The sequence below is a fragment of the Anser cygnoides genome, chromosome 2 (genome assembly GCF_040182565.1).
Source record: "Anser cygnoides isolate HZ-2024a breed goose chromosome 2, Taihu_goose_T2T_genome, whole genome shotgun sequence".
In the NCBI taxonomy this organism is placed as follows: Eukaryota; Metazoa; Chordata; class Aves; order Anseriformes; family Anatidae; genus Anser; species Anser cygnoides.
In genome coordinates, this window is record NC_089874.1 from 50412147 (window position 1) to 50429720 (window position 17574).

The 17574-nt window shown below is 39.7% G+C and overlaps 1 protein-coding gene across 1 annotated transcript in view; it reads left to right on the forward strand.

Annotated features, from left to right (window-relative positions):
• The window catches only part of LOC136789919 (nuclear pore complex protein Nup153-like), a 41050-nt gene that overhangs the window by 17971 nt on the left and 5505 nt on the right, over positions 1 to 17574 (forward strand). The window contains 10 exon segments of the mRNA XM_066991251.1: positions 2345 to 2555; positions 4683 to 4931; positions 6135 to 6274; positions 6357 to 6482; positions 8672 to 8782; positions 9059 to 9112; positions 11392 to 11550; positions 12654 to 12706; positions 15387 to 15513; positions 17139 to 17276. Of these exon segments, the coding sequence (XP_066847352.1) occupies positions 2345 to 2555; positions 4683 to 4931; positions 6135 to 6274; positions 6357 to 6482; positions 8672 to 8782; positions 9059 to 9112; positions 11392 to 11550; positions 12654 to 12706; positions 15387 to 15513; positions 17139 to 17276 (1368 nt within the window).

Sequence of the window (17574 nt, forward strand, 5' to 3'; positions counted from 1 at the left end):
CCCCTTAGTTACCCCCTACCCACCTCCTTACCCCCTTAGTTACCCTCTCGACCGCTTAGTTACCCCCTTAGTTACCCCCTCAACGGCTTAGTTACCCCCTTAGTTACCCCCTCAGCCCCTTACTAACCCCCTCAGTTATCCCCTCAGCCCCTTACTTACCCCCTTACCCCTCTACCCAGCCCATTACCCCCCTCCTCCCCCTCCCCTTCACCCCCAGCCCGCTGCCCTCAGGACCCCCAGTGCCACCCCCAGGGCTTTCCCCGCTCCCTGCACCCCTCCTCAGCCCATCATCAATTCTCTGAACGTTACCTGCCAGGCTTTGCTTCTCGTTTGTGCTGTAGGGTACAGCAGGTTGATGGTGAAAGCGGTCCGTCAATTCGGGGTGTGAAAATCCCCGTGCTGGAGGGGGGACGCGCCGAGATCCCTCCCAGCAGCTCTTTGCTAAGAAATGTCAGGACGCCCAGAGAGATGCTCTGGAGATGCCCTCTGCACACGTTTGTTCAGCCAAAACCTCTCCGCTATTAAATGAGCAACGTAGCTGAGGGGATTGATTATCATATGCAAAACCAAGGGAGCGCTACGCATGGATAGCTGCTCAATTAGGTTTTTATCACTTGCAGAAATGCCAAGTCCCTTATACCATATATTGACAATCAATCTTGTCCATCTAAAGCTGGCCTGGAAGGGCAATGCAAACATTCCCCACGCTTACAGAGCAACCGTTGAAACCTCTGGCTTGAACAGTGCATTAATGTTGAAAGTGCCATAGCTTGCGTGTGCCGACACCGTGTAGCTAACTGATAAACCTTACACGTGGATTAAAAATAATCAGTGGAGATGGTTTTCTAGCTTTTCCATTGTCTGTTATCTCTGCGTGTTTTCCAGTAGGTTTATTTAAAGAGTGTGCCAGAGCAAACACGTGCGTGGGGATATCTGGGGGATTCTGCACAGAGAATGGCTGCTGCACATCCAGCGCAGATCAAATTAACAGTAACTTATCGGGGAAGAATTTTAATGATTGATAAATAGACAAACTGATCGGTGTTACATGTGTGCATTTATTATAGCAGTTAGCTTTGTAACCAGACGAATCGTGCAAATGTTCATAACGTAAAAGGACGAGCTTTGAGCAGATAGCTTGCTTAGAGCATTTGTCAATTAATTCCAGTTTATTTTCAATATCATGTCCACTCTGCAGAAGGTTCTGTGGCTTAATGTTAATTGTCTCTCAGTGATGCAGTTGGGGAGGCACGAAAGCGACCGATGCGATTTTGTGAGGTTATACCTCTGGTTCTGATCCCTACCCCGCTGTTTTTCTCATCCTTCCCCCTACAACTTTAGTCGATAAGTCGATTCTTAGAAATACTTAAATAGATGTGTTTTGTGTGCTTGTGATCATAATTACAGCCCACCAAACCCTCTGTCTCTTACCATTAAGCTCTGAAGGTGCCTGGGCACTGTCGACAGTATAGTTAGCAGCTTCAAAGTTCCTGGGAACTAGTCCTGGATCTAATTTACTTTTTTTTTTTCCCCCTACCTGCAGGAGGGATGATTAGCAGGATGCCTAGCTCATGATTGTCAGCTTTCTGGATATTAATTTTTATTATTAATTTTTATTATTAATTATATTCATTTATATTAATTTATCTTTTATTTAACCGTAGTTCCTGGGGATTTCGGCCAGGTGGGAATTCTCCGATCGTACCCGATGTATGCCGCAGAGTCAGTCTCCTACAAAATACAGCAACAGCTTTAGAAGGCTCTTGCAAGAGGAGGTGCTGGTGCTATAGCTATAGCTGTGTTTCTTCCAGGACATCTTCTGGGTTAGCCTGACTGTTGAGAGCAGAACTGTTTTTTGTGCGTATAGTCACTGCAATTCAGCATTACTAAAATTGAAAATATTTAGATTCACTGATTTTAATGGGTAGTATGGTCCTGACTGTCGCAGTAGATAGTTGCTGAACTTCTGGTTTAGTTGGTTTTCACGTGAGGGTGCGAAGAGTCCTGGAACAAGTCTGTAGGTCAGGAGCTGTTCAGGCGTAGAGTTTCCTGATAGTCTTGCAGATTGACGACCTGCTGGTGAATTTTGGCAGAGGTTTCAAAACTTTGAACCTTGCCAAGGTCACTTGGAAGTGCAGAAAGTGATAGGTAGTTGTAAATCAATCTTAGGTGAATTTTAGGTTTACCAGAAGTGTAGCGATCCTATGCCAGGGATCAACCTCGTCGTCGTCTTCTGAATATTTGCTGTATAATATCTGTCTTCAAGGTCCGTGGAAGGTGGTATCCCAGCATATGCTGTTGACTGTGTTTCTGTAATTAAACAACTGTTTTTTCTTTCAAGCAGGGAATAATTAGCAGAATGACAGAAACTGTGAGAAATATTGTACCGGCCTGGCTGCAGAAGTATTTCAATAAGCATGAGGAGGAGTGTGTAGACAGAAATGAATCTGCAAACCAGGAGGAGACTCCGGTAAACTATCACCACGATTATGCAGATGAAGATACCATAATCGATGAGAGATTCACGCCTGAACCAGCAAGAATAAGTAGACAAGGTATGTGAAAAATCATTTGGAATTCTGGCCATCTGTATTTATTCACAGATTTCTAGTTTTGAATCTGAATTTCAAAAGGAAATTGGAATGAGGGTTTTGACAGAATGAAAAAAAAACAAACAAAAAAGTCAAAACAACTGTTTGTGAAACCGTCTTAGCTTTAAACTGTATACACAGTTACGAAGCATACATCTTATGCTCTTGGAAGGCATCAGTTAACTTTAGGTACTCTATTAGCCAGGTGCTAAATGCTGAAAATAAGTCATTTGCAAGTGTGCTGGGTTGCATTTTCCATCTTTTAAAAGATATGGAATGAAAATCTGTCTAATTGCCTAAGGCAATTAAAAAAATTAATTTGTTTTGCAGTCTTCGAAACAAAAGACTAGATGCTAGAATGGCAGAGGAAAATTCCGTCTCGTGTCCCGACTTTGTTTGTTTTGTTTTGTTTTTTTTTGTTTTGGGCTTTGATCAATTTAGTAAAGTTCCTTGTTAACTTGATGGTGAACTGGGGAACTTGTGCACGGACGTGGTTTATGAGATTATTATCCTTAAAATATTCAATAACTTTAAGGTCTACGCGGGGGGAAGGGGGCGTCTTTGAAAAGGTATTTGGACCGTTGGCAACGAGGTTTGCAACTCCTTTACCTCATGAAAGATTAATTTGTCTTATATCCAGTGCCTCTCACTGTTCCTGTAGTCCTGTTGTATAAATTTGCATCTATTCTTATTTGAGTTTCTCTTAAATTAGCTGTTTTGGGGAAGTCAGCTTTTAATAAGTAAAGAAGTTTTGTCTGAGCGTGCGTAGGTAACCATAGATAATGTGGAAAGTCAGTTGCTTCTGTTGTTGGCAGAATCAAAAAACAATGAGGAAATATCTTTGCCTCCAATCTCATCTAATTGTAAACAAGGAGATTGATGGCTTTCTGTGTAGCTGTAGCTTGGGAATGAGTTTGGAGAAAAGAACAGAGAAGGTCTTCCTGACTGAGGAACACATGTTGGCTTTCCTATGTAACTGCGTGAAAGGAGCTTTCAGTAAGAACAGCTGCACTGCAAGCTTGCTGACTCCAGGAGATCAGGAGCAGGTGGACACCCTGGAACCTTTTGCAGCTTATGTTGCTGTCCGTGGGTGTTACTTACTATGCTTAAGAATAAGATATTTTTTTTTTAATTATTACTACATTTTGAAACCAATGTGTTTCTTCAGTTCTGAGGTATCAGTGTGCTGGAGCCTATATTGGGTGGCCTTCCGCCTCAATAACTTTCTGTATCTCAAACGGTGCTGTCCTAAAAATCTGCTCATGGTTTGGAGAGCTAATTAGTGGTACTGCAGTGGTTATGAAGATTGAACTAACTAGTTTAAGCTTCAGTTCAAGTATCAAGAGGATAGTGGCTCAAAGTCATTTGAATTGCCCAGATTCCTGGGAGAGACAGTAGGCTTTCATCAGGCAAAATACCCATGAATAGTTCCATTCATTTAGCAAGATAGACTTCAAGGCCACCTATTCCAGGCCACTGGCATTGTTTGCAGACCCTTTGCTTCAAGAGGGAAAAATGCTCATCTGGTTACTTGGGTCAACATCCTTGTCCCTTGGGTCAAAATCCCAATAGTTAATGGGTAGGAGATGATGTTTTGCCTCTAACGTGAGCAGATAGGGAAGAACTTGGGAAAAAAGTACTGCAAACGTTCATTTTCATGTTGTGTATTCAGATTAATATAACCTTTGTTCCAATATTATGGAAGCTGCAGTGTTATCTGTAATTTACCGTGTAATCTCAAATTTTGTAAAGCTTATTGCAAGCTGTACATGGGAGAAGGAGTATATATGTTTGATTTAGTGAACGGCCAAGTCAGCGTTAGAGCATTTGAGCACGGGGTCAGAATGTGGTGTTGTAAAACCTCATAGTTAACTACTTCTGGATGCAACATTAATACTGTGTATCGCAAGCAGTGTTGTTGTTGTAGCCAGACAGTTAGATGCAACCCTATCTGGGTGAGGAAGAAGTTAAATTTGGCTTCTCTCTTTTTGCCTTAGAACTTGGCAATAGCATGGCTGTCGATAGGAAACAGGTTTTGGCTTCTGTGAGCTTGTCTATAGCAAAGCTAATTATCTCCCTGTTCTTGTCTAGAACCATCCACAAGTAGATCAGCACTGAACTTCCCAGTTGTGTTAACAAGGCCCTCTCTTCATCGGAGCCATCTGAATTACACCGTGCTGGATTCTCCTGTCCCACCTTGTCAGCCCTCAACATCTTCTATATTTGGCATTGGCAGTCCTAGGCTGTCCTTCATAAAAGAAATAGAAGATTCTACCTCTCAACAAGACGATGATAACATCCCAACAACCAGTGATTCCTCCTCTAGAGCATCTGCTGAAGGTGATTTTTGTGTTCTCTGTTTAATTGACTTTTTTTTTAATGTGAAGTACCTTGCGTTCTTTAATATTCCACATCACCTTAGTAAATAAAATAGGTGAATGTCAACTTTGGATGCGAGAATTAAATTGAATTTTTAGTGTTTTAGAAGTATATAATCCTATCACCTTTTTAATAGAAGCGTGCTTTGGAATACGTTTATGATACCCTGATGTTAGAAAGAGTCAGTGCTGAAATATACACATTCAGCTAGGTTATATGTAAATTTTGAACTGGGACGGTAGGAAATCAGGCTGACTTGCCGTAGCTTGACAACTAGGCTGATTGTCTAGAAGGAAGAGTGACTCAGAATATCTAACAGACAGCTGGTTAAATGTGAATAAGTGCAGGTGACAAATAGGAACACGAGATGTTTTCCTGTGTTTCAGCAAGAGAAGATAAAGAAACTACTCTGACATAAGCTATAGGCTGTTTTTTGACCTTTCTTGGTAGAAGGCTTCAGCTGTCAATACTTTCATGTCTTTTGCCAAATTCATTGAGGAAAGCACACCATTTTAAAATAAAAAATAAGCATCGTGTCGATGTAGGTTGGTACCTAGGTCTTCTCGCTGAAAGGGCGAACAGCAGGTTTGCAGCTTTTTCTAGTCCCCCATATAGACAGGGACTGACGTGTGCTCAGCAGGTTTTCCAGAGATCTTTTGTACAGCTGAGAGTAGAGTTGCTGGGCTTTAGCAATATAACCTGAGTGCACTAGAACTTTCTGGTGTGTCTTCGTAAAACATACATGGGCAGAAGATCGTTAACTCTTAGAGCAGCCTTTGGGGAATCTTCCAGGTTTAAAACCTGTGCGATTATGATCTGTGCTGGCCTCCAGCCTTTTACCAACACAGAAAAAAGCTTTGTCCGTACAAATGCACTGATGTTTATGCGGTCCTCTTTTATCTTAGCCTGAAGGAAACAAAAATCTGCATTGGAAGCACAGTATTAACTTGGTAAGTTTGCTGAAAACTACTTGCAGCTCTGTGAACAGTTTTCAAGTTTGTAGGTGATACTTGGTTTTCAGTCTGTACGTGAAGTTGATCTATTTAAAGAAGCTGAAGTCATGCTTATTTTTCTGTATTGAAGAACTTGAATTAGTGTGATCTTTATTGTTAAAGTTCTGTACGTACGAGAGGCATTTACATCTAGCATACATCATTTTGGCAGATGTTGCAGTTTTAAAAAATACTTCATCGTCACTGCTCTGGCCCACAGAAGCTGAAAGAACTCATTCCCTCTCGCAGCATTCTGCAGCTAGCTCTAAGAAACCTGCATTCAGTTTATTTGTTTTTGGAGGACTGTGTCCTGTAAGTACTGCACAGTATTTCTTTTAATCAGTTTGAATGTGTACCTGTTTTTCTATCCACTTTTCATACTGTGTTTCCGTAGGTACGTGGAAGCACGTCTGCTTTTAAGCAAAACCAGCTTGGGTTTTCTCCATTTTACCCCGGAAAGACGGCCTATGCCGGTGGTGCAGCTGTAAGATCAAGGCAGCCAAAGACGGAACCTTATCAGGTATGAGAAAAGTAGTGTAGTGGGAAATAGTGATGGAAATAAAAAAAGCAGCACTGCCAAAGGAGCTTGGAGCAGGGAGCTGAATATGTGGTAACAGTTGCTCTTCTGCCCTCTTGGTCTACAAAAATAGACGTCTGAGATTGATTTCTGTTTAAATTCTTTTATAACAGTTTTTACCACAGGTAATACTTGTCAGAAAGAACAAGAATGGCAGTTTGGGCTATTTGTTGGTAGTTGGGGTTTCCTCTGTTGTTAGGTCTTTCAAAAAATTCCATTTAAGTGCCATTGTCTGCCTCTGACTACATTACGTTAAAATAACTTGATGCAAAAAAACCAATGACAGCCTAACTTTGAAAACTTGTGTTTATGGTAGCAAAAGCTACAGTAGTCAAACCCGGCTAATATTTATCTGTGGATCTTCTTTTCCAAGCATGCCTACATTCATGCTATGGATATGTTGTATAAACCTGCAGTCTTTGAAAATATCTAAAATCAACTTTGCTGATCCTTTGTTCTTCTGGTACACAGAGGCATGCAGGACTAAATGCAGTCTCAAGATAAGCAGTAACATGCTTTCTGTTTTGAACGATTCATATAGTTCTTGAAGAGAGTTATTTGCCCCCAAGAGTTCTTGGAAATAGCAAATAAAAAGTGCTGACAACTCTGATTAGCTAGAGTTGAATCGAAAAGGAAAGTCAAATCAGGTTTGGTAGGAATGTATTTAAATGAAAGTGACTTTTATCGATAAATCAAAAGGAATTTTAAGAAAATGAAAACGCGGGTTTGCTGGCTCTGTTCTGACAGTCCATTTCTGCAACGGAAAAAGGGCAGTACAAGTACCTCACTTACGGGAAACCTTGAAACCTTGTGGTGCAAAGCTGGGAACCCTCTTTGGTCGGCTATTTTTGTTTTTTACAATATTACTGCATTATGGTAAAAAGAGGAACCAAAATACTAGGCTTTTAAAGGAGAGAGTAGCTTGCAAGCTTCTTGCTGCTTGCTGTGAATGACAGCAAGGTACTAGAGAGTCCAGCGAAGGGCCACCAAGATGATCAAGGGACTGGGAGCACCTCTCCTCTGAGGAGAGGCAGGGACTGCTGGGCCCGTTTAGCATGGAGGAGAGGAGGTTCAGGGGGGATCTTATTGGTGTATATAAATACCTGAATGGATGGTGCAAAGAGCATAGAGAGCCATTGTGTTTTCAGCGGTGCCCAGTGCCAGGTCAAGAGGCAACAGGCACAAACTGAAACGTGAGGCTCTGTCTGAGCATCAGGAAATGCTTTTGCACTGTGCGGGTGATGGAGCCCTGGCACGGGTTGCCCGGAGAGGCTGTGGAGTCTCCCTCTTTGGAGGTCTTCAAGAGCTGACTTGACATGGTCCTGGGCAACCTGCTCGGGGTGGCCCTGCTTGAGCGGGGGGGTAGACCAGGCGATCTCTAGAGGTCACTTCCAACCTTAGCCATTCTGTGGTTCTGTGAGTCTCACTTGTGTTTTTACATGCTGCGTGGCCTGCTTCCTGTCTTCACATCGTGTGATAAGCACAGGGTGGTTATATGAGGGGTTTAACCTGGGAAGGAAAAAAGTCACACCAAAGGAAGTTTTTGACTGATATTTGAAGTTGGGTGGTGCAAATACACAGTTTACTTTTTCAGTGTAATGTTTAGATCTGTTACAGTTTAAATCAGATCTTTATCTTTTAAGACAAAGATTTGCAGCCAACTTTAATCTTGGGGGAAGGGAGGAAGCAAGAGAGAAGTAAAACTAGTTCCTGGTTATGATTGTATACACCGATTTTGAGATGGTACACTTAGACCATCGTGAAACTCTGAGGTCTGTGTTGTTACTGAAAATGCTTTCTGTACCACCACAAGCCTTTTCTTGAGTTCTGTTTCCCTGATTACTGCTTCGGAGGCCTTAGCAGTCCTAGCATCATCCGTCTTGACCTTTTACAAGTACGGAGTTCTTTTATTGCTCGTGCAACAAGCACGTGCAAGATGCACTGAGGCCCAAGGTAAACTTCATTAAACTCCGAATGTATTCTCTTCTTTATGGCTTGAACTCCCAGTGATTGCATGTTTCTCTGTCATCAGAATATATTGATTGTATCATCAGTGTAGCCTTGGGACATAAAATACATGCCTCCTTAGCTGAGAATTGACCATTGTAACACTTAAAACGCTAATTTTTCAGGCACAAAAGAGAGCGAAAGCTAGACAAGAAACTGTGCGGTCCCACGCTACCTTGAGTACCTCAGCATGGTGCATCTTGGAGGCAGTGGAGAAGCTGTCAACCGCTTTGTTGGTAAATAGCACTTCTTTTAATCTGTTTTTGCTTCATGTGTTTATAAAACTTAGTAAATGTGCCATCAAAGGATAAAGATAAAACTATTCTTCCTTACGTTGTGGCCGGTTTAATTTATTGCGCTATTTTTTCAACAGGATGCTAAAAGAATGACATCTCTTTTGCCGCTGTGTTGTATAAGTTGACCATGAACCCCTACATTTTTGTTGCAGGGAACCCTCTCTCTCAGGAGAAAAAAATTGCCCTCTAATATTTATGCTTTGTTTTTTCCCTCAGCCTCCGGACATAGATAAACCGGATATTACTGACTTCCAGTCCAAACGAAGAAAGGTAAGAACCAATAATGTCTTAAGCTGAGGTAGATAACTTTTTCAATGCTTTATCACTATTAGAAAAATTTTCTCAAACCTCAGTGACAACATAGACATCAAATCAAGTTAATATTGGCATGTATCCACAGTAGATGATGGGCTGTGAAGATTACTCAGGTTAAGAATTATGTTATCTTTGTAAGTTGAGAGCAACAACTCTAGAACACACCAAGTTGTTTTATCTTGTCCCCCAACTTGGGGTGAAGCTGCATATTAAAATTCCTGTTGAGGCAAGTTTTCTCTTGAAGAAATGATCACAAATAGAAAAATACTGATTGAGTGGTCATATAGACTTTGTACAGACTTCCGTGTTCATTCGGGCACAGAAAACTAATTTTTCTGCTTTTTATCACCATTCAAAGTAAAGAGGAGGAAAATTGTTAATTTCCAACGCTATAAATCTTACGCTCCTAAATTCCTATTTGGAGGTAGCACAGAACTGGTGATAATGCTGTGGTAAAGCATGATTTCCTTTCATTTTGTTTAAAAAACGAAAACTAGTCATCTTTTTTTGATGACTTTAGCTGGGGTATCCTTGGGCTTATTAAATTGCAAAACCCTTAAATGACCACTTGAGGATCAGGTGACTGAAGGAAATAACAAGATGTGCAAACTTTTCATCTTCTGTTCTAATGAGCAAAGGGACAGTGTCTCAAGAAGTTTCTGTGCTAATTCCTTGATTGGATGGATGTATAATTAAGTTTACAATCACTTCAGAGTTTACAAACATCTCAGATTTCCTGGACCATCTTTTCACCATCTGCCAAATTACAAGGGCATGGAGAAGTGAAGTATATCATAAATATTATCCAAATAACTAAAACCAAATCTGGTGTGAATTCTCAGTTATATTATAGCAATACACCTGTGATAAGGCATTAAGAAAGATCTGCCAGATTTGCAACAGAGAGCCTGAAATTGTCAGCCACTAAATGAATGTTGCACGCAGCTGTCAGTGGGTGAAAGGAGATAGATTGTCTATTCATAATATTAGAATTCATAATGGTGGCGGGAGAAGGGTAGCCCGTGATGAGAAGCAATTATTTGCTGAGGCAATTATTTGCTGAGAAGCAATTATTTGCTTGCGTGTTTTCCTGCTAAAGTGAACATGCGGTTGACGGAACACTTGTGCACTCAGGCTAAACTTCTGCAGTGGGTAGCAGTGATGTGGTATTTTTCTTATTTCAAGGAACTGTACCAGGCAGAATAGCTCTTGGTGTATTAAATGCCTAACTGGGGGAATTAATATTTTTCTTTTTTACCTTTAAAACCAGCAATGAACCGTCGTTCACTCGAAGTAGATTTGTGAACTTACATAAAACATGTCTTATTCAAGGTTTCAAACTGAATGTAATATTTTTTAGAAAGACGCATTTTTATATACTTTAGAGATAGTGTGAATCCTATTACTAAGAGCTGGGAGATACTGTGAAATTAAAGCTGCAGCGTAAACAAAAATTTCCTGTTGGTATTGATTTGAACAATAGCATGCTTCCTAAGACTGTATTTTCTGATCCTTAAGACCGCAGGCGGAGCCATCGGTAAATCTTGTAGCCTTTAGGCTTTGTTTTCTGTCTGACAGTTCAGTTAAGTCAGTTTTGCAGAACACGCAGTGGTCTGTGTTAAAAATTAACTCTGGTCTGTGAAAATGCTTTGAAAAGGGAAGTCAAACCCGCTACTTGAAGTGCATCTAATGCACATGTAAAGCATTGGATCATATTTTAATGAATGAGATTATTGTAAGACTGACAAGTTGTTTTTTTTTTGAGTGTGTTCTATTATTTGTGTAACTTTGAAGGGGGAAAATGTAGGGAATGTGAAGCCCAGAAGCCTGTATAATTAGTTGCTTAACACTTCGAATGTTAAATTAATGAATTAAGCTACTAAAAAAAAAAATCACAGTGTGGGCAGAGGAAAAGATAGGAGCATATTCTAGGAACATGGGTTATTTTAATTATGGTAGCGTGAATTATTTTGTCTATGAAGCTAACTGCCAAATTTTGAAATGGAATTCAGTCAGACTTTGGCTACTTATATATAGCTTTATGGATTTCGTTACTGTTTTCTGGTGATTTCCCTCTACAAGTTGAACGGTCTTTAGAATTTTCAAATTGCGTTCTCTGAGTGCCAAGACCGATGGGGTGAGGTTTATAGTTCTGTAATTTGTTTTCATCAATAAATATTGGAATTAATTTGGGTGGACGTAAGGATAAATTGATTGCTGTTTCCCTTTCAAAGCTGGAATCCCAGAATGCATTCCAGCCTCCACCTGTTAAGAGACTTGTGACACCAACGGTAAACCGTCAACCGATGCGTTATACGCGGTATTCTGAACCATCACCGACTTCAACTACTCAGTCCAGCAAAATTTGCCAGAGAGTAGACACAAAGTTCCAAGTGAGTACATTTTTGAGTCCTTATGTGCCTGTTTTTTTTTTCCAGTCTTGGAATGTTTCTCAAACCAATTGTTATCCTATCTTTGCAAAAAGTACTGATAGTATGTTTGAGGCGAGCTTTAAGGCAGTGGGAACCATTGTGAAATAGATTGAGCTTTTATGGATTTAATTCTGTTTTTGGAACACTCAGTGTCTTGTGGTTGTTTTCACGATGTCATGATGTGCTATTGAGTCATCCTGTTCTCAGTGAAAGAATATTAAAAGACAGAAATGTTTTCCTTTTATATTCTCATGTACACAAAGCTGTCACTGATGAAACATGCTCGTGTTCTGTGTAAACTATTCCAGGTGAGCTATGTGCTCCAAGTGAGAGTTCTGACAATGTGCTGAGTTATCGGTTTTGATTGCTTTGGAGTAGATGGAGTCTGATAAATTTTCCATAAAATTAAATGGGCATCTCTTTCTGCGAAAACATCTGTGTTTCCAGTATCGGTCTGAGTGTACAAATGACCACGTGTTAAGTGTAAGGGCTTATTAGGCTGGAAATCAAAGAGGACAGTAATACTGGTTGCTTATTGCTTTTAACTCTTTTAATCTCTGTATTGTTTAGCCAGCACAATCTCCATTTGGTAAAGTTCTAAAATGAATGTAGCAGCAACTGCTTAGTTTTTAGGGGGGTAGAGGTTTTTTTCTTTTTCGTTTGTTGATAAATGATAGACAACAGAAAAGTATGTCCCTTTTATGGGGCTGGTAAACACAAGTTTTGATGAAAACTCTCCCCCACACACACACAATTTTTGTCATTTTGTTTAAAATAATTACTTTCTTTGTTAGAAGATTTGACAAATTTGATTTAGTGTTCTATCAGTTTGTCCTCAATGCTGAGTGAAGCAGTGATGCTTACTTTAGCCCCAAAATTTAACTGAACTGTACCCACAATGCTGAATTAGGGAACAACGTTAAGTAGGTGAGGTGTATTCAGTGCTATAAAATTAAAAATAAATAAATAAAATAAAAACCACAAAAAACCACATTAAGTGGTTGTTGGTACTTTGTGTATTCTGTACATATTCAGCTAACTCTTGAACTAAACTTAACTTGCAGGGGATGAGAGAGAAGACTTTGCCTGCAGAACAGCGAGCAGAACCATCTGAAAGGTATGACATCTATTAATTTAAAACTTACTTGAAGGAAGAAAGAAATCTCCTTTTTCAGTACGGTCTGCACCTGAAAGGTGGTGACAGTTCTCAGTGAAAGGAATGGGAAATCCAATGAAAATTTTGTATTTTGAGGGAGCTGCAAAGTCTGGATTGTGTTTGAAGATCAATATAACTTTGAGAAAATTGTTGTTTTTATGAAAGGAAGGAAGATGAGCAAGAATAAAACTACTGATACACCACTTTTTATCCCAAGTTTATCTTCTGAGTAGGATACGAAGATGGGAAACGAGGCACGTTATAATGCTGTATCCACAGAAAGGATCTTTGCTATTGGAGGCCTTATTTTTTCCTTCTACAGGAAATATGGTTCATTTTGTAGTTTAACTAAATCTGTAGCGTTACAAATTTTGCTTTGACAGATATTTCATGGTTTATAACTCAGTTTACTTATAACAAAATAATTTGTCCCTCCTAATGTTCCCTAGGGGAAAAGCTATTAGTTTTAGCTATTTAATTGCTTGCAGTTTGAAAGCTCTGTCCTAATGGGATGATTCTTTCTGAAGTATTCTTTAGAAGGTGAAGTAGGGGAAGTGAGTTACGGTTCAGGAGGATGTTTATTGATGTGTTTTTTTCTTTATTTTTTAAGCAAAAACATGGAGGAAGATTTATGATTTATTATTCTTTTTTTTAATACTCCTTTCATGATGAAGTTAATTGTCTGCTTTGAGTTCACATGAAGACCATGTGTTCTTTAGAATCATTTGAGGCCAAATGCTAACTCATCTCTAAAATAAAAAAAATCCAGCAGAATTAATTGAATTTCTTCTTGAGGAGACTGCTTTGTGTTACACTGCTTTCTTGGTTTAGGTCAAATGAGTTATCCTCCAGATAATATTGATGGCTTTTCCTTCTGGGCAAATGGTGTTTTGGGTAATAATGCTTGAGTTAAGAGACTTTGCACTCAGTTTTTAGGGGGTTGCTCTTTTCAAAGAACAGTAGCAGGGAATTTTGTTGACTCTATGCTCATCTGCCAAGCAATTCTTAGGTGACCATGGGCATTCTTTGGCTTGCAGAAAGAACTCAACACTTTGTTTTGGCATCTAAAAGTTGGACTTCACAACAACCACCTTTTTAGGGGTGGAAGCGACTGGCTTTAAGGTTCTGGTACAGGTGCAATCAGGTGCTGGGCTGTAATTATGTTTTTTTCAAACTGTTCTAAATTGTCTTTGTTAGAACTCCTTTCTACTTCTCCATTTAGGAAGGAGATACAGAAAACTCATACTGCTTTTGGTTTCGTTCACAAAGTTTATTGCAGTGCCCTACCTTTTGTTTGTAGAGTAGGTAGTGGTGGTAGTGTTTTTTGTGATGCTGGTCTCTGTTGGGTGCCATGTTCTGGAGCAGGAGCACCACACTGATCTGCTGGCAAGAGTCCCTTTGGACAGTTGAGTTGGAATACTCAGTAAATCTCTGGCCCACCAATGCTATATATCTATGTGTGTGTGTGTATATATATATTTTATATCCTGAGTCCAATTGTAGATTAGACTTGCTTGAAGGCTGACAACTGTCTTTGCCCCCTTGAAGCTCACAGGTGTTAACAGAAAGAGAAATATGGGCTGTTACGGGCAAGCGATAGTTGTCTGAATGAAGATCTATTTTGATGTAAGACTTTTTTCAGAATTCTAATGGATTGACAGTTCGGATTAGAGAAAAGTCTGAGCATATGCCTTAGGGATCTGTCTTCCTCTATGCAGTTACAGTGCTAAGCAGGCTGTTGTCAAGTATTTGACAAGTTTAGACCAGTTCTCCTCCTCAGTATTGTGGGAGTTTGACCTGGTGTCTTCCAGTGCGATCTAATGCACTTTTGTACTGACTGACTGATTGGCTGCAAGATAAGCTTTGATGTCACAGTTTTTCCAGGCATACTTCATTTTCTTGCCATAGTACTTTTGTTAGAGTTATTCCCTATTCCACTTCTGGTTTGGGTTATTTTTTCCCCATTTGCTCTTGGATTAGGATATCTTTCTGGTTTTGAGCTAGGCTTTTTTAAGTACCAGAAAAATGCTTTTGTATGCCTTACAAAAGGGATCTGTATACATGTCTGAAAAGACTTCTGGAATGTTGGCATACCCAAACACCTCTGCTGTTCCTGCTGATGGCCACATGAAAGCCAGAGCTGCTTCTGAAGCTTAGGCCATATTACCTTGCCACACAAGTCTAAGGCGTCTCTATTCTATCAGAGCTGTTGGCAGTGTTTCCCATGTGTATGTGTGCATATGTGCACTCTTTCTGTATTTTTGTGAGCTGTTCTTTTATATCCCTGCAAAAGATACATGTGCATCGCAGAATCAGAGAACCGGTCCTATTTAAAGGAAGCACTGGAAAATAACAATCTAAATCAGCTCTTCTATTTCAGGTCTTCTGGCTTAGTCATTGTTCCCATGTGAACGGTGCACTTATGTATGTCCTTTTCATTGCTGCTGTTAATAAAGTTTTTCCTATTTAGAACATCAAGTATTTACCAGCGTTTAGCAACTTGTGAGACAGCTTTAGTTTTTTTCTGATCAGCAGGTTTCAATTCTAGGACTAATAACAGCTCTAATATCTTGAAAAAACAATTTGGCTGGTAATTTTTTTTTCTCTTGTTTCCCCCAACTTCTGTACTGTCGTGTGCTAGCAATGTGACCAGCTACAAATTCAGTACTGCTGCGTCCAATGGTCTGTCTTCAGGAGTGAGTAGCGGAGGCGGCAAAATGAGAAGGGAAAGAGGAATACACTATTTATCAAGAGCTGTACAAGAACAGGTAAGTGACTCTTAAATTAATTGCTGTCACTGAGCTTACTGAAGTAACTAGCTAAGTGTGTCAGTTTTATTGCATCATAGTAAATTATAACAATACCGCTTTATTTTTGCATTGTTTTTGTTTTCTTGTGGGTTTCAGAGCAGGCTCCAATTGATTTCCTGTGTTTGAATACCTGAACTTTGCTTATATAATTGTGAAACTTTTAATTCTGTTACCTTGGAGATTCTTCAAACTATAACATTTCTCGTTAGCAATTGAATGAATGAGTCCTAAGAAGAGAAGTAATGTTTTGGTGAAGGTTTGTATAGTTTTTCTACAGGAATGATACTTGAAACGAGTGCCAAGTATAAAAAGAAAAAAAAAGCTTAATTTTTGGTTTCATATTTAAGTCATACAGAAAGATACAGGCCAAGAGTGTGAAAAAGAGTAGTAGAAGAGAGCATTCTCCATGTCTGCTAACGATGACTCAGTTTTTCATACTCACCAAACTCATTGTGAGAGAGTTTTTTTCTCATTTTAATAGGAAAAATCTATTCCATAAAACTATGACCATGAATATTCAGATTATTTTTTCTTTTATTGGATGTTATATAAGCTGCCTGTAAGTTAATTTCAGTATTTACGTTAACATTAAGTATTTAATTAATATTAAGTTAATATTAAGTATTTAAGTTAATTTAAGTTTCAAATCATTAAATGGGACTTCCGGATGATGCAATATAAAGAAATCGTAAACACTGTTGTATATTCCTATAACACAAATAAAATAATGGTCCAAATATCAAAAGTTCCATAAACTTTTCAAATCAAAACTGTGAAACAGATGTAAGCTACAGGATGCACTGAATATCAGTAGCACCAACTTACATCCCTGCCTAGTCATTTCTAAGTAGATCATGATAGTACTGTACAAATTTTGGTCAGATTTTCTATGCCATTTAAAACATAACTCATCCAATCTTAGTAATCGAATAAAGTAAGTGGCAGGGATGAAAATTGAAGTTGTTAAGAGGCTGTTTTCTGATTTTTATATTTGCATCCTGATACATGGTATAGACTGTATTTACCAGAACACAATCTTCAGTGCTGCTAGTCTGACTTTCTTTGGTGCTTTTTGTGTTTAGTTTGGTTGTTGAACCTACCTGCTTCTTTAAACATTACCTTTTTCCACGTTCCCTGCTGTAGTGACTTTAGAAACTTTGGCAGCTATCCTGCCTAATTTTGCAAGAGGAACACTTTCTCACTTGTCTTGAGAGTGTACTCTTAATTGAAGCCATGCGAGGGTAGTTAGAAAGGATGATGCTTCTCCAGAGCTTTGATGACTAAAGTATAGAAAAGAAAGAAAAAAAATGTGATCTGTGCCTCTCTGTTCTGCACAGGTTTTGAGTTAACTTTCAGTGTTCTTGCTGTACAGTTGTTGAATAGAGTATAATGTGGAAGCAGGCCTGCCATAAATTAAAATGACGTGGTAGACAGAGGTGGGGAGATCGGGATTTCTTCTGGAAACTTGCTTTCTCTTAATTTGTATGGATTTTTGTTCTATTTAATTTTGTTAATAAATTGGGTGCGATGGGGTGAGAAAGTAGTATGTCTTGTATAAGAAAAATTAAAATTTGCAACTTTAGGAAGTGGAGGAACCAGTGCTACCGAAAATACCCCTACCCATCAGTGCTGCATCGCTGCCTCAGTTCAATACTAGTTTCGTCGGTAGTAGCGCTGTCTCAGCATCACCGAGCGCTGTTTCAACAGCAGCAATGAGCACGGCAACTCCAGCAGCTGCGACGGGCATGGCAAATCCATCAGAGGTGGAGGGCATGACAGATCCATCAGAGGTGGAGGGCATGACAGATCCATCGGAGGTGGAGGACTTGACAGATCTATCAGAGGAGGAGGTGGAGGACATGATATATACAACGGCGACGTCGGGCATAACGTGTTCAACAGTGCCCTCAGGCTTGACATATCCAATAATGGCGGCGGGCATGCCATATCTGCTGATGACAAAGGACATATCAAGGTCAACAGCGGCAACGACAAGCGTGGCAAATTCAACGGAGGCGG